The sequence below is a fragment of the Egretta garzetta genome, unplaced genomic scaffold (assembly GCF_000687185.1).
Source record: "Egretta garzetta isolate BGI_Z169 unplaced genomic scaffold, ASM68718v1 scaffold98, whole genome shotgun sequence".
NCBI classification, from domain to species: Eukaryota; Metazoa; Chordata; class Aves; order Pelecaniformes; family Ardeidae; genus Egretta; species Egretta garzetta.
Genome location: NW_009260611.1, coordinates 15,681 through 28,673, shown reverse-complemented (window position 1 = coordinate 28,673; position 12,993 = coordinate 15,681). Strand labels below are relative to the sequence as shown.

Below are 12,993 nucleotides of genomic sequence, written 5' to 3'. Positions count from 1 at the left end.
GCAGAAAATGTTTGCAAAGTAGAAAGTTAAGTTTATACTTCCATAACTACTTCTGTTTTGTGATTTCAGATGGTCTTTGATATGCTGGTACTTCAGAAGCACAATACAGAAATGACAACTGCAGCAGGTGAAGCATTCTACACATTAGTGTGTTTGCATCAGGTATGGCATTTAGACACACTCTGAAAACCAGTCATTTGTTAAAGGAGAGTGGTTAGTTACTGTGTGCCTGGCAAATCATAGAATCATTCAGGTTGGAAGGGACCCACAGGAGGTCTGTAGTCCAACGTCTTGCTCAAAGTGGGGTCAACAGTGAATTCAGATCAGGTTGCTCAAGACTTTTTCCAACTGTGTCTTAAAAACCTCCAAGACAGCTATTCCAAAGCCTCTCTGAGCAGCCTGTTGAATGCTTTTTTTTTTATCCTTATAATTCATGTGCTTTCAGCACCTGCCAGACAGTCTTGGTGGCCCACCACTGGACTCATTCAAGTTCATCAATATCCTTCTTGTGTTAAGGAGTCCAAAACTGGACGCAGTATTCCACATCTAACAACTGCTGTGTAAAGACAAATAATAAATACAGCCCAGTATGCTGCTAGCGTTCATTGCTGACAAGGCACGCTGCTGACTCGCCTAGCCTGCTGTACACCAGGACCTTCAGGTCCTTTTTTTCAGCAGAACTGCTCCCCAGCCTGTCAGTTCCCAGACTAACCACTGTATAGTTGCAGGGGGTTAATCAGTAAGAATCATAGAATTGTTAAGGTTGGAAAAGACCTCCAAGATCATCAATTCCAACCATTAACCCAACATCACCATGCCTACTAAACCATGTCCTGAAGTGCCAAGTCTACATGTTTTTTGATCACCTCGAGGGATGGTGACTCCACCACCTCTCTGGGCAGGCTGTTCAAATGCTTTACGACTCTTTCAGTAAAGAAATTTTTCCCAATATCCAATCAAAACCTCCCCTGATGCAACTTGAGGCCATTTCCTCTCATCCTGTCACTAGTTACTTGGAAGAAGAGACCGATACCCACCTCACCTCAACCTCCTTTCAGGTAGTTGTAGAGGGCGATAAGGTCTCCCCTCAGCCTCCTCTTCTCCAGGCTAAACAACCCCAGTTCCCTCAGCCGCTCCTCATAAGACTTGTGCTCCAGACCGCTCACCAGCTTCATTGCCCTTCTCTGGACACACTCTAGCACCTCAGTGCCCTTCTTGAACTGAGGGGCTCAAAACTGAACACAGTATTCAAGGTGTGGCCTCACCAGTGCCAAGTACAAGGGCACACCATTTCAGCTGCAGGACTTTGTATTTGTCCTTGTTGAATTTCATGAGGTTCCTGTCAATTCATTCTGCCAACTTGGTTTGATGTATCTGAACGTCAGCCTTTGAATGCACTGGCTGCACTCCCCAGTTTGCTTTCATTCACAGACTTGAGGAGAGTGCATTTCCTCTCCTCCTCCAGGTCACTAACTAAAATACTTAACAGGACAAGGCCCAGATGAGAGCTCTCAGTGCCACCTATAACCAGCTTCCAGGTGGAATATGAGCCATTAACCACAGTCCTTTAGAGGCTGATGATAGAGGTGTGTTTTCACCCATGTAGTAGTCCACCCATCTAGACAAAAAAATCCCAGCTTGGTTACAAGGATGCTGTGCAAGACTGCTAAGGACTTGCTAACATCAGGTACCCACTGCCCTCCCCTCATCCACAGATGTAGTCATTTCATCACAGAGGATAGTCAGGTTGGTAAAGTATGACTTACTCTTGGTAAATCCATGTTGGCTGTTCTCAGTCCCTTTCTCCGTCACGTGCCCAGAGATAGCTTCCAGGAGTACTTGCTTCATGATTTTCTTAGTCATTCAAAGATGATGGAGAACAGCCTTGTAATGACATGAGCCAGCTTTCTGAACCCTTGGATGGATTCTGTCAGGTCTCCTAAGCTTGTATGCATCAAGATTTCTCAAGAGATCCCTGGGTTGACCCTCTTTACTACTGGTAATTCCTCTCCTCCTTGAACCCTGTCTCTAGTCATAAAGGTCTGGGAAAACCTGTCAGTGAAGACCAAGGCAAAGAAAGCATTGAGTATTTCAGCCTTATCTTTTGTTTATTATCACTAAATTGCTTGCTCCATTCGGCAGCAGGACCCACATTTTCTCTGTTCCTTCTTTTACTGTTAATGTACTGGTAGAAGTTGTTGTCTTTGTCCCTTGCCAAATTCAGCTTTAGCTGAATTTCACTTTTATGTCATTGTTCTTGTCCAGACAATGTTTCTGGCTTCCTCCTTTGTAGCTGTCCCTGCTTCTACCTCCTCGCATGTGTCCTCTTTACACTGGAGTTCAGTCCTGAACTCCCTTCTTAGCTGGGTCGGTGTCCTGATGTGTTTACAGTTTTCCTCAGTTATCTGGACAGGCCATTCCTGTGCTTGGAAGAGGTTGTCCTTAAAAACCTGTCAGCTCTCCTGAGCTCCTTTTGTCTTCAGAGCTCTCTCCCATAGGATCCCACACCAGCCAGTCTCTGAATAAGCTGAAATCTGCTCTTGTGATGTCCAGGGTCTATACTTGGCTGCCCTCTTTCCTTGCTCTCCTAAGGATCCTGAACTCCACTATTTCATGATCAGTGTAGCCAAGGCTGCAATTAATTACCACATCCCTGACCAGGTCTTCCTAGCTGTAAGTAGCAGATGCAAAGTCATCTCTGGGTGGCCCATCTGGCATTTGAGCAAATGTCAGGGAGATAATCTCTCATAAGTCTGATCTGGGAACCTCATGTTGCTTGAAGATGACTGCCCATGACTCACTCTGTTTTAGTGATTTGTAACAAGCTCCCACCATGATGTCATCTTTACCACCTCTCTTCTGATCATGACCCATAAACACTCAACTAGATTGTTGCCCAGTCCATAGAAAAACATCCTTAATTTGAGCTGCCCTTTCACATAAATGGCAATCTTCTGTCCTCTTCTTCCCTAAGGAGCTCTAAAGAGCTGTCCATTGGAGCACTCCAGTCATGCCACCTGTCCCACCACATCTCAGTGCCTTGCAGTGATGTTGTAGCTCTGCATCTGCACAGGGAGCTCTAGCTCTTCCTGTTTCTTTCCAAAGCTGAATGCATTTCTGCACAGGCATTTGAGGTTGGTCTCCTTTCAACCTGTTTCATCCTTCCTGATGAGCACTCTTCGTTAAACCCACTCACTTCCTTGCGTTCTCACTACTCTTGGTCTCTGTCTCCTCACTTATCTACAAGCTGTTACCACCACCCACCAATGTGCCCTTTAAAGCCCTTCCTGCCAGGTTGGCAAGCCTTTGGCAAAGATGTTCCCAAGCCACTTTGTTATACAGATCCTCTCTCTTGTTATCAGTCCTCATCCCTCAAAGAGGGACTCGTGATCACGTAAGAAAAAAATACCCTGTGACACCAGCCACAGGTGGCAACTTCATGTTGTGTCTACCCCTACCCAAGCCCTTCACCAGCAGAATTGAGGGGACTGCTACTCTGGCTCCCATGACCTTCACCCTTGCTCCCAGAGCTCAGTAGTCACTCTGGACTTGCTCCAGGTGCCCCTTGGTAGTGTCATTAGTGGCTGTGTGGCTGAACAACAAGCAGTGATAGAGTGAGGGCTGAGGATGATCATCAGCAGTCTGTCCATAGTAACAGCCCAGCTCCTGACCCCCAGCAGAGTTTTGAGGTCCCCATCTCATCCCCTGCTGCACAAGCTCCCATAGTCTCTGCTGAGTCCCACCTAGGAGCTGTGCTGCTGCGCGCCAGGTAGCCAGGTGTTCCCCACAGTGGCTGAGCCAGGCGCCCGTTAGTCAAGTTTGCTGCTTTTCTCAAAACTCTCAACAGCTCTTGAGCTGTCCTTTTAGTCATGCTTAATATGTTTCTTTGTCTTCTGCTTCTGTCCAAGTAAGCATGAGAATAAGTGGGAAACCCTTAGAAAGGATTCTAATCTGTCTGTCCCAGAGAAGGGAATCGGGAGAAAGGAAAACCTGTGGGAGGAGGTGGTTGGCACATCATGCCGAGCGTGGGGCAGGCATGAAGAAAAGAGAAGTGTGGTGTGCAGGAGTGAGCCTATGCTAAGTAAAAGTTAGAAGGTAGTTTGAACGGTGTGCCTTAAAAGTTTTCTTTTTATTCTGCACTGCAAAGCACCGTGCCTAGCTCTAAAGGCTTCTTTAGCCTTACTAAAAGAAGCTGGTCTGATTGAAGGGCTTTATCTGGTTTAGAGATAGATGAAAGGCTGCAGGTCCATAGCTGCTTCTGGTACCCTAGTCAGCAAAACTAGGTAACAGGTGGAGAGGTACTGATAGTTTGCTGTCACAGCCTTGATTTTGGATTTTGTCCTGATGAGAGAAGTTTATTTATATTTATTTATTATTATTTTCATTATTTATTTTATGAATAAATATTATATATTTATTATTATTTTTATATTTGTTTATACAAGTATATATTGTGGGTTTTTTTTAAGTTAGTAAGATTCTTGTTTATTTAACAGGCTGAATACTCAGAGCTAGTTGAGACATTGCTATCAACTCAACAAGATCCAGTAATTTACCAGCGGTTAGCAGATGCCTTCAACAAGCTTACTGCAAGCAGCACTCCCCCTACACTGGACCGTAAGCAGAAGATGGCCTTCTTAAAGAGTTTAGAAGAATTTATGGCAAATGTTGGTGGACTTCTCTGTGTAAAATAAACAACAAAACTCTATGCCTAAATTTAGACCCTTTCTGCAAAATGCACTGAGAAATGCTGAATGCTGACTAAATCTTGTACCTGTCTCTGGGTTCTTTGCAGCCATCTCAGATTCTAGAGAGCCTGGAAGTTTGAACATAACACAGTGGAATAGGAGAGGTCAACTTTGAATCAGCTTCTGCTATTATGTGTTAGCTGCAATCTATCATACTTGTGTGTGGGAGAGAATGAACAGAAAATTTGAATTTAATTTTTTTTCCATATATGTGCAAACAGATACGGGCACAATGAAAAAGAAATTCAGTGCCTTCTGCCCCCACCGGTTTAAAATACGAGTGGCCAGATAAACATACAGATTCTTTTCTACCCAAAATCATGTTAGAGTGTGATGCAGATACATACGAAGCTCTAAACAGTTTAGCTGATTTTAAGCTTTATTTATCCTCTTAAAATTTGAGTTTGTGTTCCAATGGGGAAGAAAAACCAAATGGTATTTTAACTTGTGTTTGGTTCTGGTTTTCTACATCAACCTGACATTGCATGTTTAATGCACTGCAGGTTTTTACTTTTATGTTCTGCTGCCTAAAGTTCAGAAGAAAAAAGGTGTATATTTTTGTTCCCCTAAAATGAACTTTAGGAACTGTAGCCATTTCATTGCCTTAATTTAAAAGAAAGAAAAGCGCTCATATACTTTAGATAAGAAACTTAAGGCAAGATTTGACTCTTCGGAGTTGGTTTAGGGTGTTGGCATTAAGCTGCTTTGTACCTGTTGCAGCCCTTCATGTTGACGTGTCATTTTGGGAATTAGTGTCTAATGCAAGGTTCATGTGTAGTTTTACTTTCAGTATCTGTCGTGATTCATACCCGGGTTGCACGCAAATGCCAATGTATTTCTACACTGAACTATTTGCTTAAGCAATAACAACTCAAAAGGTGTAAATTACTGGCAAACTTTAAAAAGTTGGGGCATTATCTAAAATACTTATGCCAGAACAGGGGAGTCAAACCCTTTTACTCAAGGGCCATATTTGTTTGACTCAAGTCGAGAAAGTCAATTGGGATGTGTAGTGCTGGGGGGGATTTTTTGTTTTGCTGAATCTAGCTCCACTTCTGCAGAGATCTCCCAGCCGCTCTGCTCTTGCTCGGTTTTTTATATCAGCACTTTAGCTAGTATGACAGCAGAATATAGTGCCCTGAGTATAGTGGACCAACAAGGGAGAGCAGCACGTGAATACAAAAGCAAGGCCTGCTTTGTCTCCAGTTATGAGCCAGAGAAAACTGAAGCAAACACAAATGCTGCATGTCTAGTAAAATTGATTTTTGTGGAAATACATGGAGGCAGAAGTGGGCCCTTTGGTTTAAGAAGTCTGCCAGATTATGCTGTTGAATTTCCCATGTGTTTTTAAAATTTATATAAAATGTACAGTATACACCTTTACATGCCTATGTATAACATCATGTTTGCAACTCTGTGCCATTCTTCATCTATTCATCTCAAAATTAGTCACAATAGCCAGAATTTTTAAAAGACACAAATGTCTAATTCTGTGCTATAAGTGGTCTAAGGCTTTTTTATTTTTTAGTTAAATCCATACCTGTCTCAAGCATGGATCCACAAGGCCAAAAATGCCATTGCTTCATTGTACTTTTGTCTTTTAATTTATGTGAAAGCTGGGCTAGGGCAGATTTACACATTAAAAAGTGACCATAAAACTTGTCAGATAAGGTACCTTCCCAGCTAGTGTTTTATTTCTAAGATAATTTGCATAGTATTTTAGAACAGGGGTATTGCTCTCATTTTTTTTTTTCTTGAAAATTTAATGCTTTTCTTCAAAAGATTTCTTGTCTGTGCACTTGCACAAAAGATAACAATCCTGGCAGATCCTTCTGGTTTTAAACTGTTCTGATGGCTGATTTTTTTACAATTGGGTTTTGGTATGTTTTTGAAACTGCTTCTGGAGTTTCTTGGAGTTTGTACATTGGATAGGGCAGCAGTTCTGAAACTCATTTTTTTCATATGAGGGGCATTAAAGCCTGGAAACATAAGCAGCAGTAGGATCTGTTAGCTTGTCATGATGTGCTTGATGTCAAATATCTAGGCCAAAGTCTTCAAAGAGGTCATAGCAAATACCTTCAAGGTTTTTGGATCTTGACTGATTAACTGATATTCTCAGTCATCATTTCTTCTATAACTAGCTCCTTCGGTATCATTTTTTTTTAATCCTAAAGCTGGCTCACTGTTTAAAAATATTTATTAACTTCAAATTTTGAAATCCTCTTGCATATTGTGATTGATGAATGGGAGCACAAACTGAGTTAGTATTCAGGACAAAGTAATGTGCACGCCCATTACTTTTCTAATCAGGCTCATTGTGTTGTAACAAGCAGAGACACACAGCATCTTTGAACTCTCAAGACTTGCTTAAAGTATGAATGCTTACTTTCAAAGACTGGTTTTGAAGGTTGCTTAAAACTTTCCTTTGCCCTTCATTTAAAAATAGTATTAATTGTTAAAGGGAACTGTCCTAGTAAGGTTTTTTGTAATTTTCCTGCTTGATGTTATGCTAGACAACACTCTTCCTTTCTTCTTAATTTTTCTTCCATTCTTGTGTATTCAACAAGGATCTTTCCATGCCATTTTATGTTTCTTTTAGAGCAAATGCTAAGATGTCTCTGCTTAGTGACATTAGTGACATCCATGAAATTGTTGCAAAAGGTTCTGGGAGTAAGTTTTATTAATTCATACTCCTGCTGGGTAGGGTAGGTGCTTCTACCTAAACGATTTGGCTTCTATATTCCTTCCAAGTAAAAAAAAAAAAAAAAAAAAAATCTTCAGGGATCTTCTACACATCCAGTTGTTGTAAATCTAGATGCAAAAGCTCACTGAAGTCCATAGGAAAGATTCACAGACCATTTTTAGTGAACATTGAGAGCTGGCTCCATCTAAGTGTTCTGAAATTTTTATAGTATCACTGCATTGATTTTCCATTCACTGTGCAAAGTGAATAATGTTTCCAAAAATGCACCTGTTTTTTTGAAGGAAAAAAAGGCAACTCAAACTGAATTATAAATGCTGCATGCTATAATTGTAACAAATGTTTTTGTTTAGACTTTTTTTGCTAAAACAAATTATTGCTCTAGTGTTTTCATTTAAAGACTAGAAATAAAGTAGCAGCTTCCCCATTTTGCCAGCTCCTTCCCCATTGTAATAGCTAATTCTAATGCTGGCATAATAATTTTCTGATGTTCAGCCTATAATTGTCAATGATGGCAAGCATGACCATCTGGTTGGGTCATGAAATTCAAGACCTTCTTGAAAGCACAGATACACATGGACAGGGAGAAGTGGACTACTACTACTACTACATGAAGCTTCCACTTTCATGTGCATTTATGCCTTAATTATCTTCACTGAATTACTGCCGGAATCTGCCACTTATTGCCCAGAGATTTGTGTTTCACTGTTTAGTGATAAAGGGCTCAGCATTTTCCTCAGGAATGAGAAACTTGTTTTCTCAGCATGTCCAAATCCTACTAGTTGAAAGAGAGGGGTTTGAATCAGAGTCATCTCTTTGATAGTACACAGCACTCACTAAAGCCCCAGTGTTTGCCTGGGTAAATCCCTTTATATCTAAGCCATGTAGTTCTAGAAAATAAGCTTGCTCAGAGCAGTCAGTTGTCCATTTACAATCTAATTTTTCAAAAGGTAAAGCAAATTCTAATTTGTGATCTGTAAAACTATTCAAAAACACAAATTGCAGCATTTTTCTTGTAAAACACTTCAAGTAATTTCAGTTTCGGTTGAATAATTACATAAGAAGAGGTGTTTTTTATGGAAGTAGCTTGATGAATATAAGCGCAGGAGTAGGAGCCAGGCTCCTCTAGTTTTGTATCGGTTTTTCCACTGGATCCTCTGTGGCCATTGGCAAGTTGCTAGAACTGTGTTGTCGTTAAAATACCGATAATACCTACCTACCTCACAGGGATGTTGTGAGGATTAGCTTATGCCTATAAAATGCATTGAGGATCTGAGATGCTATGTAAATATTAAATATTTTCATTTTAGTTTTGTGAGGTGTAAGATTTACTGTAATGAAAACTGAAGATTTTCATAATTGTAAAGCCCAGTAGAGGCAGCAGTCGTGCAGTATTTCCCTGGACTGGTCTGCTGCAGTACAGTAATGCTTGCTGTAAATTGTAGTTATTTCAATTACAGCCAATTGAAATTGTGGCTTCTTCTTAAATAAGGTAAGATTCCCCACCAGTGTGCCTCGCTTCTGGTCTAAATAGTGAGAGGACAGTTGCTGATTATTCAGGCTTTGGTGCCTCTACTTGTGATAAGTGCCACTTGTGGTGGTAGGGCTTTTTTGTTTGGTTTGGTTTCGGTTTTCTACACTTTTCTGCAAGGAACAAACACCACTTACTTCTCCCATATCTGTTCCAGTCACTCAGTATAACCAAAGCCTAAAATTTAAAGAGCCAGTCCTGCCCACCTGTAAATTTGCTTTTAATATGAGTAGGTTGTGCCCTCTTTGCAGTAAGTGAGATTAATGCTTTCTAGCACTAATCATTAAGCAAATCATGACGTGTGATTTGCTTTAGAGCCTTAAGCTCTCGCCTGTCTTACAAACTTTTTTTTCAATGAGAGATTTCTTGGGGCCCTAGCAACTGAGAAATAAGAGATCCCTGGCTTTCCCTTCTCCTTAGTGAATCAAAGTAGATTCTGCTTTTCCATTTCTTCCCTTTCCCTATCCTGAGTTTCCTGTCCTTTTAAGCCATTCTTGTAAAAGATTTGGAAGACCCTTCCAACCTCAAGGGAAAGATACTACCCATGTGATTTTTCCAATCTATTACAGCTTGATACTTGAAATTGCTAAAATCCTTTCTAGTAGCATTCCCCAGCACATTTCAATCTCCCGTTGAGCCATTCTAGAGTTTATAATTAGGAAAAAAAGATTATCCTCTTTTATTTGTTCTCTTTGTGCAAAATAAGGAACCTCCATGCAGTGAACATTGCAGTTTTAAGGCAATAAATGCTAGTACTGCTGTTGGTCAAGTGTGTAAATATTTTAAATGTATAATTCAGTACCTTGTTGAGTTTATATATTAAAAATGCAGGGATTGAAGTGCTAGTTGATTTCAAGTATTGTTTTACCTGTACAGTTGAAGATATGAAGTTGCATAGAAATATTTCACAATTTGTTGCAATAAGACTTGGGAAATGGCTGTGTAATCAAGCCTTATCACAACTGAATTTTCAATTTTGAAATGAACACTTTCTGTATTTTTAAGATCCATAAGCAGAAGGAGGATAAAATTGTTTTCCACTAAAGACTTGTATTATTTTGTTTTGGCCATGTGTGATTTGTGTGTATTCTTGTTTAATATTTTTCTAAAATCTCACCTGTGTTGAATCCCTGAAAATAGCATTTGTTATACCTCCTTACAATAGAAACAAAAATAGGAATGTTGTGAAACCTCAGGCTACACATTGTGCTCTCTGGCTACTGTGAACGTGCAGTAATTCAGTTAAAGTTGATGGGATAATTTTAATTTACATCAGCACTTAAGGCATGTTTGTCCATCAACAGGATAAAAACGTGGTTAGGTGTGTGATCTGAGTATCTCACACTGGACTACAGTTACCAGAAGTGGCTGTGAATATATCATCAAATTAACCTTTTTTCCCCATCCTCCAAAAAAAAGTTTAATGCTGACTTTTCAGGTCACTATTATTGGTGGTGTTTGTCTACCCAGAAGGAATACTGATTTCTGGATCTTGAAATTTTTTTTGTGTAGATTTAATCTAAACAGTTTCTGATGATGTCTGGCATGGCAATGTTCTCCAAGGCTGTAATCTGTTCCCATGTAAGGGACATCCAACAGTATGTTACTTCATGTATATCAGAAAAGGTCAGTTAAAGGCAGCAGTTCCTAATGTGCTATAATACAATTACATTTGGTTCAACTACAGCTATTTTCTGTTGTTTCCCTCTTACTTCCATGCACTCCCCCAAATTTAAAAAAAAAAAAAAAAAAAAGTTTCACAAATCCTGAAAGTAAAACTATGCGACAGCTATGGTGGTGACAGCTTGCTACACTAGAACTTTACTGGTTTCAGAAGTAAAATTGTTGCAATTACATATTTATATTGGCCTGGTTTAGTTCAGTGAGCTTTTTGGTGAAGGACGGAAACATTTAAGGTAATTTTGAGCAAATCCCTGAAAGCAGCTGGTAAGATTAACAACAGCAGTTTATCCAAGAGCCTTTCATGTAGAATATTGAACTATTCTGCTTTACCTTAAGTATGAGCTCTGGAATAAACTTGAATGATTTGGCTACAAAGCCTTTATTCACACTTGTTTGTGTAAGTCTACACAAAACCCATTAATCTTGCCTTTATGAAACTAATATTTGCTTCAGTCACGAGTGGCAGAGTTGGTGGTGGGTTTTTTCCTTCACCGATTTGTCATGTATTGTAAGCAGAAAGGCAGGAAAGCTCAACCTTCCAAGTGGAATTTGTTTGGCAGGTCAACTATGGAGGAGGTAATATATGAACTGGAAGAGGAGGAGGAGGAGAAGAAAGTAAAAAGTTTGCAACCTTATGTGGAGGAAAAAAAAAATCAAGCTAATCTGTGAAAAGAAAGGGAAATCCATAATGCAAGTGTTATCCCATAACTTAGTAACCTGTGTCATCCTGACAAGGATTAGTAAAAGCCTGCCATTTCATCAACGCATTTTTTGGGGAAAAGAGAAAGTGCTATTTTCAAATTGTATAAAATGTGATACTATTGATGCGAGTTTTGTTAATTAAATAATAAAATCTTTATTTTGAGAAACATTCCAGTCAAATCTAATCTCCAAAGAGAATACTGCAGTTACTCACTGTGACTGATATATAACTCATTATTAGTTTTTCTCCTGTCTAAATTTGAATCTCATGGAACAACTGTTTTCACTTTAACATCTATCAGATGTTACCAGATCTACTTTTTTTCTGATTCTGTTGCCTTTGCAAGTTAGAGTAAGGCAGAGCTTTGGCTGTGATGTACTTCTCTTTCTCTTCCCCTCTGTGCCTGGCCTACTGTTCATGGTTGCGAAGGCGTGTATGTTTGATTTGCTTTAACTTACTGGTTTGGATGATGCAGCTTGGGTTTGTGGCATATTCAGACCTCTTCCAGTCTCTGTGTTTGGTGTTTGCTGAATGAAAGTCATCAGTAGGCTCCAACGCAAGTACTGATTTGAAAGCCTCATTCATAACTTGGTTCAATAACTTGTCAGGATGTTTTTTTTAATTTTAGAATTGCACCAATACTTCTGATGGTCTTTTGTTCATTCAAATGATTGTTGTAACTCAGAAGAAAAAAAAAAAAAAAAAAACCCAAAGCCAAAACCCCACCACCACACTGTGGAGTCTTTAGGAAGATCACTGATGTCCTCACACAAGATCAACACTGCTTTGGGGAAGGCTTAACATTCTTCTGCCGCTTTAAGGAGAGACTGTTCTTCGGAAGTACTTTTTGCCTGCTTTTAGGCTGTTATGCACTTTCATGATTTCTTAACAAACTACTGTTAAAAATGTACTGTAACATGGATTTTGATAAGCGCACATGTATTTAAACAATTCACTCAGCCTCAGGAAAGCTGGAAAAATCGGATACCTGTTTTGTATTTTGGTTAAAATGTTTGTTACCTATATCCTGCAAGATGGCCAGATAATGTCTAGATCCTGTGAGTTTAACTATTTAAGATACCAGTATAGTCTGTAAAAGGAGGACAGCGTAATCCTACTCTAGGGACTGAGAAAAATGGTGTCCTTATTTTTTTCTTAGAGGAATATATAGTCTGAATTGGAGTCTCAAAAGCAAAAAGCAGTGATAAACTCTGTTTACTGTTTAGGAAAAAAGTTTTCTTTCTTAACACTAGCTTATTTCTATTTTCTTCTTCCTCTTTAAAAAGAGTGTGTGAAATAAGTGTAGAGGTGTGTGTAGGAAAAACTGTAAAGTCTGCTGCTGTACATAATGTTTGCTACTTGACTGCATTTTCTGTTCCACTTTAATTTTACTGGTTTTGCTAAATATATTTTATATATTTTCCTTCCTGCTTCTTGTGATGCCTCTGGCCAGAAAATTCCATCATTTGTATGTTAGCATGTATCTCGGGGCTTTTTTTTGAGAGAACAGCATAAAAAAGGGACAATATGGCATAGTAAAATCAATGGGGATATTAAAATGTACAAAGGTATAGATACTGGTAATCCTGTTTAAGCTTTTTCTTTTTAATTGCTTCTAAAATCCATG

At 39.5% G+C, this 12,993-nt stretch overlaps 1 protein-coding gene across 3 annotated transcripts in view; it reads left to right on the top strand.

The window, feature by feature from the left end:
- Positions 1 to 12,063, top strand: part of XPO4 (exportin 4) — a 62,638-nt gene extending 50,575 nt beyond the window's left edge. For all 3 annotated transcript variants that reach the window (XM_009644878.2, XM_035900434.1, XM_035900433.1), the window contains 2 exons: positions 70 to 162; positions 4,497 to 12,063. In XM_009644878.2, the coding sequence (XP_009643173.1) occupies positions 70 to 162; positions 4,497 to 4,694 (291 nt within the window). In that variant the 3' untranslated portion in view covers positions 4,695 to 12,063. The remainder of the gene's footprint in view (positions 1 to 69; positions 163 to 4,496) is intronic.
- The last annotated feature ends 930 nt before the right edge of the window (positions 12,064 to 12,993 follow it).